At 39.8% G+C, this 15,172-nt stretch overlaps 1 protein-coding gene across 3 annotated transcripts in view; it reads right to left on the bottom strand.

Moving 5' to 3' along the window:
* slc8a1b (solute carrier family 8 member 1b) overlaps nucleotides 1-14,502 on the bottom strand; it is a 138,427-nt gene extending 123,925 nt beyond the window's left edge. The window contains exons 1-2 of one of the 3 annotated variants that reach the window (XM_084948197.1): nucleotides 13,929-14,502; nucleotides 488-1,410 (exon numbers count right to left, since the gene is read on the bottom strand). In XM_084948197.1, the coding sequence (XP_084804323.1) occupies nucleotides 488-1,363 (876 nt within the window). In that variant the 5' untranslated portion in view covers nucleotides 1,364-1,410; nucleotides 13,929-14,502. The remainder of the gene's footprint in view (nucleotides 1-487; nucleotides 1,411-13,928) is intronic. The other 2 variants (XM_084948196.1, XM_084948198.1) reach the window with 2 other exon arrangements.
* Nucleotides 14,503-15,172: the final 670 nt, after the last annotated feature.

Raw genomic sequence — 15,172 nt, 5'->3', positions numbered from 1 at the left:
TACTAGCTGACTCTTCTCACAGATATGTCGGATATGCTTTAGTTATAACTGTTAAGATTTTTATACAACACTAAGGAAGGCATTTTTTCTTCTGCAAAACTTGGTAGTAAGACATTGGTGAGATATGGGAATAAGAAACTGCTACAACAACAGTCTAACAGGGCAAATCAAGCAATTTAAGGAGGTTCCAAAAAGGAAAGGTCAGGCACATTAAAACTAATTTATTTGAACTGAAGATAAGAAAACTGTTCATTGTCCTGTCCTCACTCTTGTGTTCATTGCAAAAAACTGTACATGCCAAAGCATGGCAAAGAATAGTAGGTAATAAGGTGTTTCTTACCCCTTCTGACATTTTATTTAGTGCATTCCCCAGATTTCAGTAATTGACTAGTTAAATGCAATAAACAGTTATATGCTTTATACAAAAAATGTCTGTGGAAAATGAACCCTGGTGATAACAGCTGTGGCAACAGTGACAGCATCATACCTTGGAAGGAAGTGGACGATCACCCTCGGTCTCAATGATCATGCCACGCTGCTTGCCAGTGCGGTAGCGCTTGTACACATACTTGTAAAACAGCAGGCGGCGATCGGCTATCCAGGCGAACACCACACAAATGGGGAAGAAGAGGAAAGTGAGCAGCCCCTCCCACACCTGCACAACGCCAGGTGAGATCACTGACAGAATCAGGTAGAGCCAAATGTAGGCAAAAATACTCCAGGTGGCCGTGACAAAGAACACACGGAGGTGCTTGACCTTCCTCGTCTCGCCATCAGGAACGACATACACACAAATACCGATGATGACAAACATGTTGAACGCTGCAGAACCCACAATAGTGGAGGGTCCCAGTGTGCCAGCCTCAAACCCATGACCAATAATTTCTATAATGGACAGGAGGATTTCAGGTGCTGAAGAGCCCAAAGCCATGAGGGTAAGGTTGGAGACCGTTTCATTCCAGATCCGGACAGTAGTGGTGGTGGTTTCTCCATTGGGTTTCTTAATGGTGATCTCCTTTTCCTGTGATGTTATAACCTCTATTGATGCCATAAAGCGGTCTGCGATGATGGACACACCCAGGAACATGTAGACCAAAGCCACAAAGTAAACAGTTGCACGAGCGACCTTGTCTCCAAATGATGGGTTTTGGGGCTCCCAAATAGGTAGAATCACCCCATGTGAACACTGCTCAGGTTTACTGCATTCAGTTTTATTGGTGGACACAGCTGAAACAGAGCCACCCAGGCTTGCTTCAGGGGGTGCCCCGGCCAATGAGGGATGGAGATTAAGGAAGAGGATCACCGTAACAACTGTTAACCTCATGGTCGGGGACAGACGGGAGGAGTGATCCCGACGGGCCATGTTGGTGTCAAGACCAGTACTCTGAGGTGTTAATGAGGATGTTGAACCTTCAGAGAGAAAACAACAGGAGAAAATACAAAGTATTATTAGAAATAAGACAAATGAATGTTGTTGAAAACAGGAACCAGTGGGGAATTCTAACATTTAAATCTCCTTTAACATGATTTTTATAATGTAGTGATTTTCACTGGAAGATATTTGTTTACTTCAATTTACTTACACTAAATGATGCTGCCTGCAAGGTGCCAACATCATGAAATATTATGATAGAATGTTGTACAAGAGCACGTCAGCATTGATAAAGTACATGATAAGTTGGGAGGTGTGTGACTAAAACCAAATAGCTCAGTTCACATGAATGCATTAGGACCTTGTAAACACAACACCACAGAGATTAGCAGACATGTTTCAGGGCAGATGTTTGCATAGTTGTTTAAGGACACCAAGTTTGAATAATCACACCAAAGATAAACTTGAGCTCCTGAGCTCAGCACTTTGGCTTTTCAGGGAGCAGCTTCTGAAACTTCCCTGCAGCGGTCCTGTAGCAATAATACTCTGCTCTACCTAATATAACACTGCTGGCAGTGGCCTTTATGAAAACAGTCTACTTCTCTCAGCAACAGTAACTTGTGAATAAGGTGGCTTTATTAAGACATCTTTTAAATATCACACACCCAAAAGATGCCCACAGAGCTTCATCAATCTCCCCCGGTGAACACTTCAGAGAAAAGGTGTAGCATTCTGAGTAATTATTTCAGATTGTATTTTTTTAACGCCTGATTTGGGCTTATTGTTTCCAAAACACACTTTAGCATTGAGATGTGGGTAGTTCACAAATTAATCGTGTGCTTATTTGTGTTTTAAGTGTAGGCATTCACACAGACTAATCACTTTTGTCATAAAAAGCCCATGTAGTGACATTTAATGGCAGGTACCAAAGAAACTAGAAAAAGAATATGCAAACTAGGGCTGCCACAAACGATTATTTTGATAGTCGACTAGTCACCGATTATTTTTGCGACAGGTCGACTAATCAGAACATGCATCTATTGGACGTAAAACGTACAGCTTATTGCACCAACATGCATCTGCTCTTATATAACTATCATTAGCTTACAGCTTTAAGTGTTTAAGGTATGTGCTAACTAAAAATAAAGACAAGATGATAGTTTATTAAATGTTAATGAAATTTGCAGATTGTTTCGGTGGAGTTTAATAAACTCAGCCATCTGCTCCTTGCTATCTAAAATATAACAGTACACCAGAGTATATTCTCGAGCATCTCAGGCTTCTGATGATCAGTTGTCTGCTTGACGTTTATTCAGCTGTGTAAAAACTATAACTTTAATCTCAGCCAAACCGATTTACTCAGGAACAAATAAAATACTGAAAAAAGCCAAACAATAACATTTTTAAGTTATCTAAGTGACTTATATATGTTTAACCTGAGTAACGAAAGACAGCGGTGGATTTGAAAACGATTTGCCGGGAGTCCAGTGCTCTCACGGGCTCTAGTGAGCCTTGCCCCCGGCTAGCTATCGAGCTAGTGGATAACAGACGTCACCGAAAACGTCGGAGCGCTTTTAAAAATATGTGGTGTCTTGATAAACTGAGCTGATATTTGAGGTTTACACAGCTACATTCTCGCCTGAAAATATGTTAAACTTTATTTTGTGACCCAAAAAGAATAATAAGAGTAATATTAAAACTAACTAGCTGCCGCCATTGTTGACAACTATTCTGGGCCACTATGAATTATGGGACACAACTTCTTCTTCGGGGTTTAACGGCAGCTGGCATCCTTGTACATGCAGTGCTGCCATCTTCTGTTTCAGTCCGTTATTACACTCGTAAATCCTACTACTCATTCCTGCGTCTTTTGGGATCTTACAAAGCTTCAAACGACACGTCGACTATTAAATTAGTCGTGGACGATTTTAATAGTCGACGTAATCGTGACTAGTCGACTAATCGTGGCAGCCCTAATGCAAACTGATACAACTTAGTCCTAACATCAGACTCGTATCCGAGAACTAAATTCTTGCTCCAAGGTAAACAACATAATTGGAAATCTGGCATTGCAACACCTAAAATGTATCATCATAAATACAAATCACTGAAAAATAACGTGGATATTTTTCATAAGGCCGCTCATTTTTTATGGGAATTAATCAAACATATTGGAGCATTGGGACTCTGCTCTATAACATGATGAGTCTATTAGTGGACTCAAGGCAATTCTCTGGCATGTCTCTATCTTGGTGGCCTTGGAGTCTTTGCCTCATCTGTTTCTGTATTGTATGCACTTTTGTATGCAACAATGTGATGGTCAGACAGCAGAGCAGTAGGCAAAATATTAGAAAGTACTTTATCTGAATGAAAGGAGGAACAGAAAATATTAAATTGCTCCAAGTGAAAGGATAAACTTAGAATTGCTTAAATTTGAGTCTCCTGAATTAGTGAAACCTCATTTGATCAGCATTTGCATGACTATAAAAGATGCTGGGTTGCGGATGGTTATATAATTTAGTTTAAACTTCAGGAGAAGAACACACATCCTCTCCTGGACCATTCCACAGAATTAAAGCCACACAGATTTTGCACGTTTGTATCTATACTTTCAATGCCTCTATGTCTAAATACAATAAAAAGAATCTTGAAAAAAAAAATCCATATTTTCACAGAAAAAAATGTTCATGCTAGGTCTTACCAATAATTTTAAATGTTCTTTGACTTTTGCTATAGCACGTCATCATGACTGAACCATAAAATGTCCTTGATTAAAATTAAAGGTGGCCTGTTGTGCTCATTTCCAGCTTGGTGTTACTCCCAGTTATAAATAGACTTTTTATGTGATTCTTGCCTTGGTGATGCCCCACAATTCATTCAGTTTCTGAAAAATTAGATTAAATTAAATTGTCTTCTGACTGGCTGCAGTTCACAACATACAGCACAGCTTGAGAGATCTGAGTTTGCCAAATGCATTGACCATGCTGAAACAGAACAAGTGTAGCAAATTAAAACTAATTTACACAAAACAGCAGTGTAAATTAATTTTACCACTTTTTAATTGTTTAAGAAAAGCAATAAAGCAATGATAAAAGAGGTAATCCATTGAATTAAAGATCAATAACCAGAATTAAGAGACAAAACAAAGCTCAGATCAGAACCTTTTTCAAACAAGCTTTTTTCTTTTCAACTATTCACCCACAAGTTGAGCATGCAACACCTCCAACCTCTCAGTGACCACTCTCCATCGCAAGCTGATTGCGGAGGTTGCCTGCAGGTAGGCAACCTGTCTCCAAACAAACATGGTCTGACTCAGACAGACTGCAGTCAGTCAGGTAATGGCCTCCATCTAGCACCTTTATCCATTTGCAGTTAATATAGTGTGGTGCAGCAGCTACGTCAGGAGGGATTTCAGAAAACCTTGTCCAGGTATGAGGTTCTGGCTGGTTTCTGAATGTAGTTATTGTGAATTTCTGTTTAATGTTAATTTTTCTGCACATTAACAGCAACAGTCTTGTGATTCTTGCCACTTTAATATCACAAACAGACTGTATGTAATTGTTCATTTGACCCCATTCAATCACAAACTGATAGCAGACTGACTCTGTCTTACTGTTGTTTTATCAGTGTCTTGACGCACCAAAGTCTCCTTGAAAATGGCAAGTGACTGCAAGCGGTAAAAGCCCTGGATCTCATCTTTGAAGCAATGATTTAAAGGGTAATGAGATCGCATTGCATACATACAAATTCATTGCATACTGTCGCAATAATTTTGATTATGCTGCAGTTAGGAACCACTGTTTTTCCTATGTGACAATAGCTGTACAAAGCACAATTTTGCCAATCTACTACAATAACTATTATAAATATAAATATATTTTTTTCAACATGAATAAAATTTTCTGTCCTATTAAGCCAAGAATCCATTCTGACGTTATTCATAGCTAAACACACAATAAAGGATCCTTCAAGAATCCATTGAGAATATAATACAGTATACAGTATGGAGAGTATTTGTGTGTGTGTGTGTCTTGCTTAATGGTGTTGAAGATGTTTGCTGGCTAAATCTGTTACTTTGTAATGTGAAATCCACCAGTGGTGAATTTAAATATTTGGGTTAAATGGACCAAATGTTTAACTGCTGCCTCGATGTTTACTGAGTGGGCTCTGCTGTGGTGTAAGAGCTTTGTGCTCAGACATTAGGAAAATCAACTCTCAACAAAATTACATGTCTACTTAATTAAACTTCAATTTGCCAAGATCATAACCAACCATTTCCCCCTTGGTTAATGGAAGTCAGCAGCTCCTTGCCTTATACGGGCTTCTTGTGTGGTCACAAAAGCCTTTATGTTACTTTTCCAACTGATCAATAATTCAGTGTGCTCTGGAATTTGGCTGTTTTCACTTAGAGATGTCATTTTTCTAAAAGGCAGTTGGCTGAACATAACACCAAAAGCCAGTTCTTCTCCATTCAATAGAGTGTATGTTCTAAAGCTTCACGACACAATTGGAGGTTATAAAGGTCGCAAAATTTGTAGATATGGTCAAAAAGGACAAAAGAAAAATTACAACTGAACCTGGAACAGGGTAGGTGTGTAGAAATTCAGTAAACCATCCCTCTAAATTAGCCGTGAGTGGGAATTTTACTACGATTGATGTTGCTCAATTGGTGCAGCTACATTTTTATGTCAAACAGAAGCAGTATATTGCTACAAGTCTTTGCATGTTTCCAGTAGTAATGTCAGAAAAGGAAGGAAAATTGGGTTTGTTTTCCTGCTTAGCGAGGTAGAGCCATTCATTTATTATTGCCAATTAGCAATTGGACCTTTAACGTTCCCCTAAAACATACAGGGGATGTGGGAAAGTGACAAGAAGTGTCTGGGTTGAAAAAAAAAAGGTGAAGGTGAACTTGTTAAATTAAAGGTTTTTATTAATGTTTTTATTACGAATGAAACTGAAACAGACGGACAAACGACTATCACCTTTAAAAGGAAGGAAACAACCAAACCCAGGAGTTAGTCACTAAACTGAAAAATAAGTAAAAAAAAAAAAAAAGGCTAAGTCAACAAAACACACACTCCTCTCCACAGAGCAGCAGTAAGCAGCCACCACACACAGCCCACTAGCTGCAACCCAGCAAGGCTCTCTGGCACTAGAACTCACCTTTCTCTGACCTTAAGCACTCTCTTAATTGTAGAGTTATTTGCCACCATTTTTGTAACCTAAGGCAGAACACACCCAAACAAGGCCAAAATCACAGCAGGCCCTGCTCCACAAGCACCACACTTGTTTATTTTGGGGGGCTTAAAAACATCACTGCAGCACGTTTATGGATAGAACTTGTTCAATGCTGTTCATATGGCTTATTTAGCCAGTCACAAATACACAACTATGGCTGTCCTGATAACAAGTTTCACAGTTTTATTGCCGTTTACATGCATGCCGCCATCTTGGATTGTGAAGTCAGGGTTGGTGAGGCTGCTCCAAAGTTTGTGTTCCAACTTTAGGGGGTGTTCCAGTTGAAAATTCCAAGTGAGAACTAGGAAATTCAGCCCTCCAACTTAAAAAAAACTGCACTAGAAGTCCATAAGCACAGGAAAAAAGTACAAATGGCACAGCATAAGCTACTAATGGAAGGTCACAATTAGTGCCGTTACGCCTTTCTTATCTGTGATGTGGAGGAGAGCTCAGTCAGCTTTTGAAATACTTTGCTTTTGGTACTTTCTGGTACTTACTGGTCCACGGCAACTCACTTGCTTAAAAACCCATGGCCTTTATTGCTCACTATAGTGTTTTTCCTGTGTTATTATCTGTTCAAATGATTCATTTCATCTGTGCAATTTTGATGGGTCTGTGACTCTGAATAGGACAAACAGGAAAAAACATAAGGATGAATAAATTATTGCAGTGACAACAACACTGTAGCTGCCAGAGCCCTCTCACAAACAGAGGAAGGGTGAATTGTGTTAAACTGCACAAAATACAGCAGTTGCTGGCTGTTTTTAGATCGTTTGGTCATTTAAACTACTTCCAGGCTTTCTTCCTTTCCCCTTGGGGCTTGAGTCTCCTAGCTTTTACCATAAAACATAGTTAATAGTCTGCATTCTTAAAAAATAAAGCAGTAGATTATGTATATACTATCAGCTGCGCATGCCACAGTTCCTAATATAACACAGTTCATTGGCTAACCCTGGGTAAGCACTCCAGTTTCTGTTCCTTCCTCCATTTTTTCCATCTGGCTTGCTTAAAATTCATCCTCACGAACAGGAATCCTTGATAGACCTACCTTACACAGTTTTGGTTGCTTAACGCTTTATCAGAAGATTACACTTCAGATGACATAAGATAATCACCCACGCTGTTTACAGTTCAGGGCTTGTTTCTTGCCTGCAAAATACATCCTGTAAGAACATCCTGTAACATTAATGGCCACTTGATAAAGGAAAAGATAATGACCTGGATCGTATCAGAGCCAAACTTTAGGGAACGTGTCTGTTGTTAGTGCTTGAGTGGCTTTGTGGCTGAACAGTGGCTGCTATTTTGGATTTTCTAATTGAAATATCAGGTTTCAGAATATCCGTCATGATTTTCCCTAGTGTTATGACCTCAAAAACTTGGCTCCATTTCAAGAAGAACACAGCAGACGAAAATCCAGCCTCAGAAAAAGACAACAGACACAGAAACTGGACCACTGAATCTTACTCCCCAGAGGCAACAACAAAGACAGAAAGCGTAAAGTTAACGAAACGAAAACCATGTGCTGCAGCGAAACAAGCTGTTGCTTCTCTGGCCCAGAACTGTTATGTCTTGAGAGCCTTTGAAGATAACACCCAAAGATGCCAAGAAGGCAGCTGATCAGACCAACAGGAAACAGAGCAAGGACAGAGAGAAGTCAGGAGGAATACATAAGACAAGACCTCACATTTTGCATAAACTTCTAATGTTTATCTGAAACGGAATCACATATTTTTGCAAATAACATAGTGGTAAAATAATTGAAAATAAAATGAAATGGTGTGCTTGAGAATGCAGTGAGTGAAGGTAACAGCCTCAGCGTGCTGCTCTCAGCCAATCTGCGATGCATTTTCCTCGCTATGGGACAGGCGGCGATAATGAAATATTTAAACCAGTGAGTGAAAGCGAGACAAAGAAATGTGGAAAAGTAAATAAAAATGGGAGCACAAGAGACGTAAGAAGAAAGGGGCTGAAGGAGAGGAGTGTAATGTGGAAAACAGTACCTAGTTTAGCGATAAGGAGAATCAGAGACAGGCAGATGAAAAGAAAAAATACAAGGTAGCAAACAGGAGGCTAATCTAACATAATCTCACCTCTTCAAATGAAATAAAACCACAGGGATATTCCACTGAATGTGAGTGCAAGCACAGGCCAAAATAGACACACACACACACACACACACACACACTATCGCCTGGAAACAACTGAAGATTAATGGTCTGCATTTACCATCATTAGAATGATGTTGAGCCCTTTTATCTGGATCTCTCTAACAGCCAGTCCCCCGGCAAAGACGTCCTGTCATATTATTACACTTGTAGAGGTGGAAATGATCAGACTGCCACTGCAGTACACTGGGTTATTTCCTACTTTTACGTCTGACCAATGACTATCTGAATACCTGGGTTGTGATAAGAGACATGAATGTGTGGGAGGGCAATGATGAAGAAACAGGAGTTGTGCAAGACCAAAAAAAAGAACTAAATTGTTAAAGGCTGAAACAAATTATCAAATGATTTCCCTTATTTACAGTTCCCTACTCATTCAAGAGATGGGAAATGATATAAGGCACATAATTATCTTCAACTTTGCCATCTTTAACCCTTTCTATGTTTATGGTATAATCCACATAAGGAAGCACGCGGGTAAAAATATCTTGCATTATGTACATTTTGCTAAAGAGATGACATCTTCCCCTTTCTTCAATAGGTTCAAATTTCACAAGAATTCTGTGGTTTTATCTTATATGGTTAAATAGTTTATGTCATCAGGCTTCCTAAAAATTAAGGAACATGCAGTAACAACGTTACACGCCACCAGCAGCCAATTAAATCTTCACAATAGCTTCATGTATTTTGTAATCTGAAATAGTGAAACATTGAAAAAAATATATTTGACAGTGCCCTTCCACCAGTCATGAGGTGACATCATATTGTGTAACAAAAAAAAAAAATTTCACAGTAGGTTTCTTCAGCTTTATGGAGCATTTTAGGGACTTCCAGCTCTGTTTTTGTTTTATTGCCTGTGACTGTGCCACTTTAGACCTCTTGCAGTACTGTCAAAAACCTGTTTTTTATCACAGGGAGGATGATATTATCAAGAAAATAAACACACTAATAAAACCACTGCACACAAACTGCTGACAGACAATGTTTGTGACTAGCTTGGGGATCATAAAGAAGCATCTAGCAGCTTAAGAGTTACATTCCCTTGAGGAGCTGGATACAAGCTATTGTTTGTGTCAGTTGCTGTTATTTAACCTGCAGACACTACTTGGGTGCAATTGCTCAGTAAATAAAGGGAAGTTGAAGCTGATAATGAATACTGGACTTAGCATTTCCTTTCTAGTTAACAGTCACCACATGTAAATAATTAGATACGTCAGTGCACCAGTTCTCTTCTGAACAGCAATCAACAAACTATATAGCTTTATTTTTTAAGTGTCTAGTTTTGTCTTGTTTAAGCCAAGAGTTCCAAATATGAAAATGTTCGACACCAAACATCTAATAAAAAGTCAAATGTTTTTCTTTGACACAATGCATGTAAACATATTTGGACCTATTTCACCGACACTTTATCACCATGTCTAATACTCAGTATTCAAATCAACTAATGACTCCAGAAAGCTTCCATTTCCTGTAAACGCTATTCACTCAAAAATAAAGGTACAATAGCCATTGGCTTTGTTGACTAAGACTAAACACATAGCACTTACAGAAATGAAGCCTATGCATAAGTTAAATAAGGAAGATCTGTTGTCACACATCTCTGCTTCCCTGATTTTTGCAGCTAATCTAAGCTTTACACCATTTCCAGTTTCCCATGCTGTCAAGCTGATTGTGACAACACTGATCAAGTCCAAACATCTTGCAGATGCCTTCATGCAACCAATCTCCTCCCTATTACTCAGCCTCCATTCGAGCCTGTGTCGTCATCTCCACTACCAGCATCTAAACTCCCGGGGGTCCTGCCCTAATCTCTATCACTGCTGGGATTAAATTCTGGTGTGATGGGCCAGCTGAGTCTAACCACTAAATATCTAAAACTGAATTTGTACATCAATAAATCATGTTCATTTCCTTCTAATGATCTTATTGAACTGAGTATTGCTTTTTTAACTTTCACAGTTTAGCACACTTTTAAAGGAATTAAAGAGTCTAGCATTTCTATAACAAAAACAACCATTAGTGTATAAGTAATGATCTTTACAAAGCCTTTAATAAATTTTCTATCCACCATTACTATTTTAGTATTTGTATTTGATTTTACTGATATGTGCTCATGTATGGCACATAGAACACAAGGAGGAACAACTCAGTGCATTTAAGTATATCAGGACAACCCATTCAAGTTGGGGAAGAAAGATGACTTAAGTGAATCTGAACATGCCCTGGTTGCTGATGTGAGACAGGTTCTCTAGAGTTTAGGGAGAATGCTTGAAACAAGAAGAAAATATCCAGTGAGTGGCAGTTCTCTGGGTGAAAATGCTTTGTTGATGTCAGAGGTCAGAGGAGACTGGCCAGGCTGCTTCAAGCTAATAGGAAGGCGGCAATAACCACTCATTACAACCAAGGCATGCAGTAGGGCATCTCTGAACTCACAGCAGCAGAAGACCTCACCAGGTGTTTCTCCTGTCAGCTAAGAACAGCCTAATCAAAAGTGAACAATAGAAGACTGGAAAAGTGTTGCCCGTTTTGATGAGTGTCTGATTTCTGTGCTGATCGTAGGGTCAGAATATGCCATAAACAATAAAAAAACATGAATCCATACTGCCTTTTCTGGTTCACACTGCTGCTGCTGCTGGGGGATTTTTTAACACACTTTGGCCCTCTTACTATCAATAGAGCATCATTTAACCGCCATAGCCTACATGTGTATAGTTGCTGACTATGCCCATCTTCTGATGGCTGCTTTCAGCAGGATAACGAACATTGTCACAAAGGCCAAGTCATCTCAAACTGGTTTCTTGAACATGGTGATGACTTCACTGTACTCAAATGACCTCTATAGTCACCTGATCTCAATCCAAAGACAGCACTTTTGGGATGTGGGAGATTCTCATCACAAACTGGCAGTAACCATGTCATGTTATCATGTTAATATGGTCCAAAATCTCTGAGGAATTTTCCCAGGATCTCATTGAATCTATACCAGCATTATTTTATAGCAATACTCCCACAAATTAAGCTAAGGATTTCCACTAATCAGCATAATTAATTACTAAAGATAATGATAAATTTCAGTGACTGCACCAAACTGCACATTGATTTCTAATAGATAGACCCTGTCTCTGAGCTCATCTTGAATGGCTAATTACTTGCCCATTGAGTGTTAAACTGACTGTATTAGCATAAACACCTTGACAAAAAATGTGGCAAAACAGTGAGAAAGAAGCATTTACTTTATAAGGGAATGTCTGAGATGTAGCAAAATTTACTGTTTTTCTCATGATTTTCTCCTCAGTGTTGCATTTTTACAAGCATCACCTAATTTGTTCTTGTTTACTGTAAACTATAAAGTGAGCAGGGTCTCTTTTGCTGAAAGAAGCAGAACAGCTTAGGGATGTGTGGGGAAAAAGATGAATGGAAATATTTTTTTCAAATGATGTCATTCTTGAAAAAAAGTCATTTTGACCTAATATTAGCATAACCTAACAATCATGGAGGAAAACAAAGCCTTCAACTGAACTATTACTATTAGGATTAAAACAAAAATTCCCGTCCTTTAATGCAAAAAAAAAAAAAAAAAATTATATCCGACTTGGAATTTTTTTCAGTACACTCATGGCATTAATAATACAGAATTATTACATTTACATCAGATACAGTTAAACGTCTAGTCACAGACTCAGCTTCCTCTCAGACACTGAGCACTGACTTAGCTTTAGCTGTCACCAAGTGTGGAAGTTGCGTGCATGTGTGGTACATTCTCACACAACCAGGTTAAGAACAAGCCTAATGTACACCCACTGAGAGGCGACCTGAATCTGGTGTCTGATATGGGAAAAGTTCCAATTTTATTATTGGAAAATGGGTCTCTTACCGAAAATCTTAAACTGTTTTGTCTTAATTCCTACTCTGGATTAACATCACTGCAGCAGGACGAGTTCTTTAAAAATAAATAAATAAATGCAGCACTGCTAGGAGTTAAATAAAGCTGTAAAGGCTGACTGACATTCTTTTTTTATTGTTAAAAATAAATATTTTATATCATCCACACTGAACGAGCTCCAGTTCCTCTGTGTCATGACCATTAAAGCCCCGACTCATGTCAGGTGAAAGCGAAATGCCTAGAAAGCCTACATGATATCTTCCTGATTTGCCAAGCAATCCTCAACAGATGAGACACTTGGAGTGTCACACGGGGGCAATAATTACTTTACGGTATAGGTTTACATTAACTAATATGTGAAGCTCTGCTACCGTTTGGTTTTAAAACCTTTCCAAAAAGCAGACAGAAAATTAAACAAAAATTAAGCCAGTTTTCCCTCTGTGTCTTTAAATCCAACTTGTTAGTAAAAAAGTACTAAATCAGAAGCCCACTGAAACTCAAACACCGGGTCCACGCGCAGGTTTTCCCCGAAACCTGCTCTCCACTGATGCACAAAGGCACTCCATCACCTCCGAATTGCACTGCTTGGCGCACAGGACATGGAACCTGCAGAATTGTTCAAATGTGTCTTTCAATGCGCATTCACTCTTTACAAGGATTACCATACAGAGCAGGGAAATTTAGCTTTGGTTGCGAATGTTTGTCACCCAACTTCCACATTGAACGCCTATAAAAAGGTGAGAGCATGGCTGTCTGAACGTGCTCTGCATCCGTAATGACTCCTCTATAAATAAGTGGGGCAGGCGGCTAGAGGAGTGGAGAGCGTGGAAGGAGCGTGGATGTGTAGAGCAAATAAAGGAAAAAAAATAATACACCCCATGAAACCATGCTGTCTGTTCACTTTGGCGAAAAAACACTGATAAGCACCTCCCATCGTACTCGGTGCTTTCTAAGCCCAAGCTTCAATCTATGTACATTTCCAAATCACAGTGGAAGAAAGGCGCAGTGTGGAAAGCTCGGTGGGGGAGAATGGGAGTGAGGGAACATCGTTTCCACACTGCATCCAAACCCTTCCGACGCATGGTGCTTTCAGTCTTCAGTCGGAGCTCCACGAGACGAAAGGGTCCGCTTTCCATCCCATTCACTCTACCTCCCTGTGTAAAACTTGCTTTTACAAGACAAAGCCGCAAAATGTATGCAAAGCTGCCCACATTGCTATTAATGTCATTATCCGTAATGAAGCACACCCAGAAAACTGCAGAGTGCCTACCTTTTATTCCCTTGAGTGGCCACGATCCGGAGAAGTCCGTAGTAAAAGCTGCACTGTAGCTCTACTAATAATATTAGTAGAACAAGGAGTAAGAGGAGGAGTAGTAGTAGTAGTAGAGGTAAGCCAGTGGTGGGGAATGGTAATGGAGACGCAGGGAGCTCTTATATGCCAGCCAAGACGGCGTATCCACCGATCGAGACGCACGAAAGGAGGGAAGAGTCTGGATTCCCATGCAGCGCCTGGTTATTTGTTGCTGTTATCTTCGTTTGTTGCCTACTCCTCGTTTCCATGTAGTTCGACCTGGCTGACCTGTATGATCGGATGACCGGAGCGGTGCTTCATTAGCATGCCCGCATTTGTTGGGACAAGGCTCGCAGCAGATCGGACTTCTTCCTCATTCTTCCCTTCCCGTCCCCCCCCCCCCAAGCGCGAGTAAGAGAGCGAGAGTGTATGAGACTGAGAGTGTGCCTGTGTGTGTGTGCGTGTGTGTGTGTGTGTATGTGTGTCAGCGTGTGAGCAGGTCTCTCTTTCGCCTGTTCCCTCACAAACCGACTGAGGATCAGCTCAGCCTCTGTCTCTCTCTCCCTTCTTCTCTCTCTCCCTCTCTCTCCCTCAGCATGTGTGTTTATAGGTCCATACACACTGTGTGTTTCTCTCTCGGATACTCTGCCCCCCTCCGTTACTGGCATATTCGCTTACAGGAATGTCTATTTGAAAATAGTCCAAAAACATGTCACGCTGTTATGATAATCCATGTCTTAATTTTCTTTCTTAAGAGAGGTTTATCATCAGTCCTATCAGATGAAGAAGGCGAACACAGTATATTAATTTATGTGAAAACAGATAATCCAGTTTTAGGTTAAGTGCCCTGTCACAGGGGGGAAATCTGAAGTAAAGCAAAAAATCACCAAGAGTATATGAATTTAGACATCTAGTACACATCTGCATGTGTAAAAACAAGAATTTATACCTTCAAAAACAGACTTTTGAAGAGACCCCTGAACAAACAAATAAAGGCAACTTGGGTATAACACTTCAAAAGGCAGGATCAGCAACCACGGGGTATAGATTTGGATAGATGCAGACTACAGCAGACAAAAGGGCTCTGAAAGGGACACTAAAACAAGTGACAGATACTAGCTTGATGGGAAAATATAGAATCAAGCAGTGAAACAGAATAGACAAGCTCTTGCTATGACTAAATCTTTTTCCTTTCTCATTCTGAGAAAGAGAAAGATTCAGAC

Source organism: Perissodus microlepis, chromosome 13, assembly GCF_051167445.1.
Source record: "Perissodus microlepis isolate ML-2025 ecotype Zambia chromosome 13, ASM5116744v1, whole genome shotgun sequence".
NCBI lineage: Eukaryota > Metazoa > Chordata > Actinopteri > Cichliformes > Cichlidae > Perissodus > Perissodus microlepis.
Note: the sequence above shows the minus strand (reverse complement) of the source record. Positions and strands in the feature narration are given on the sequence as shown.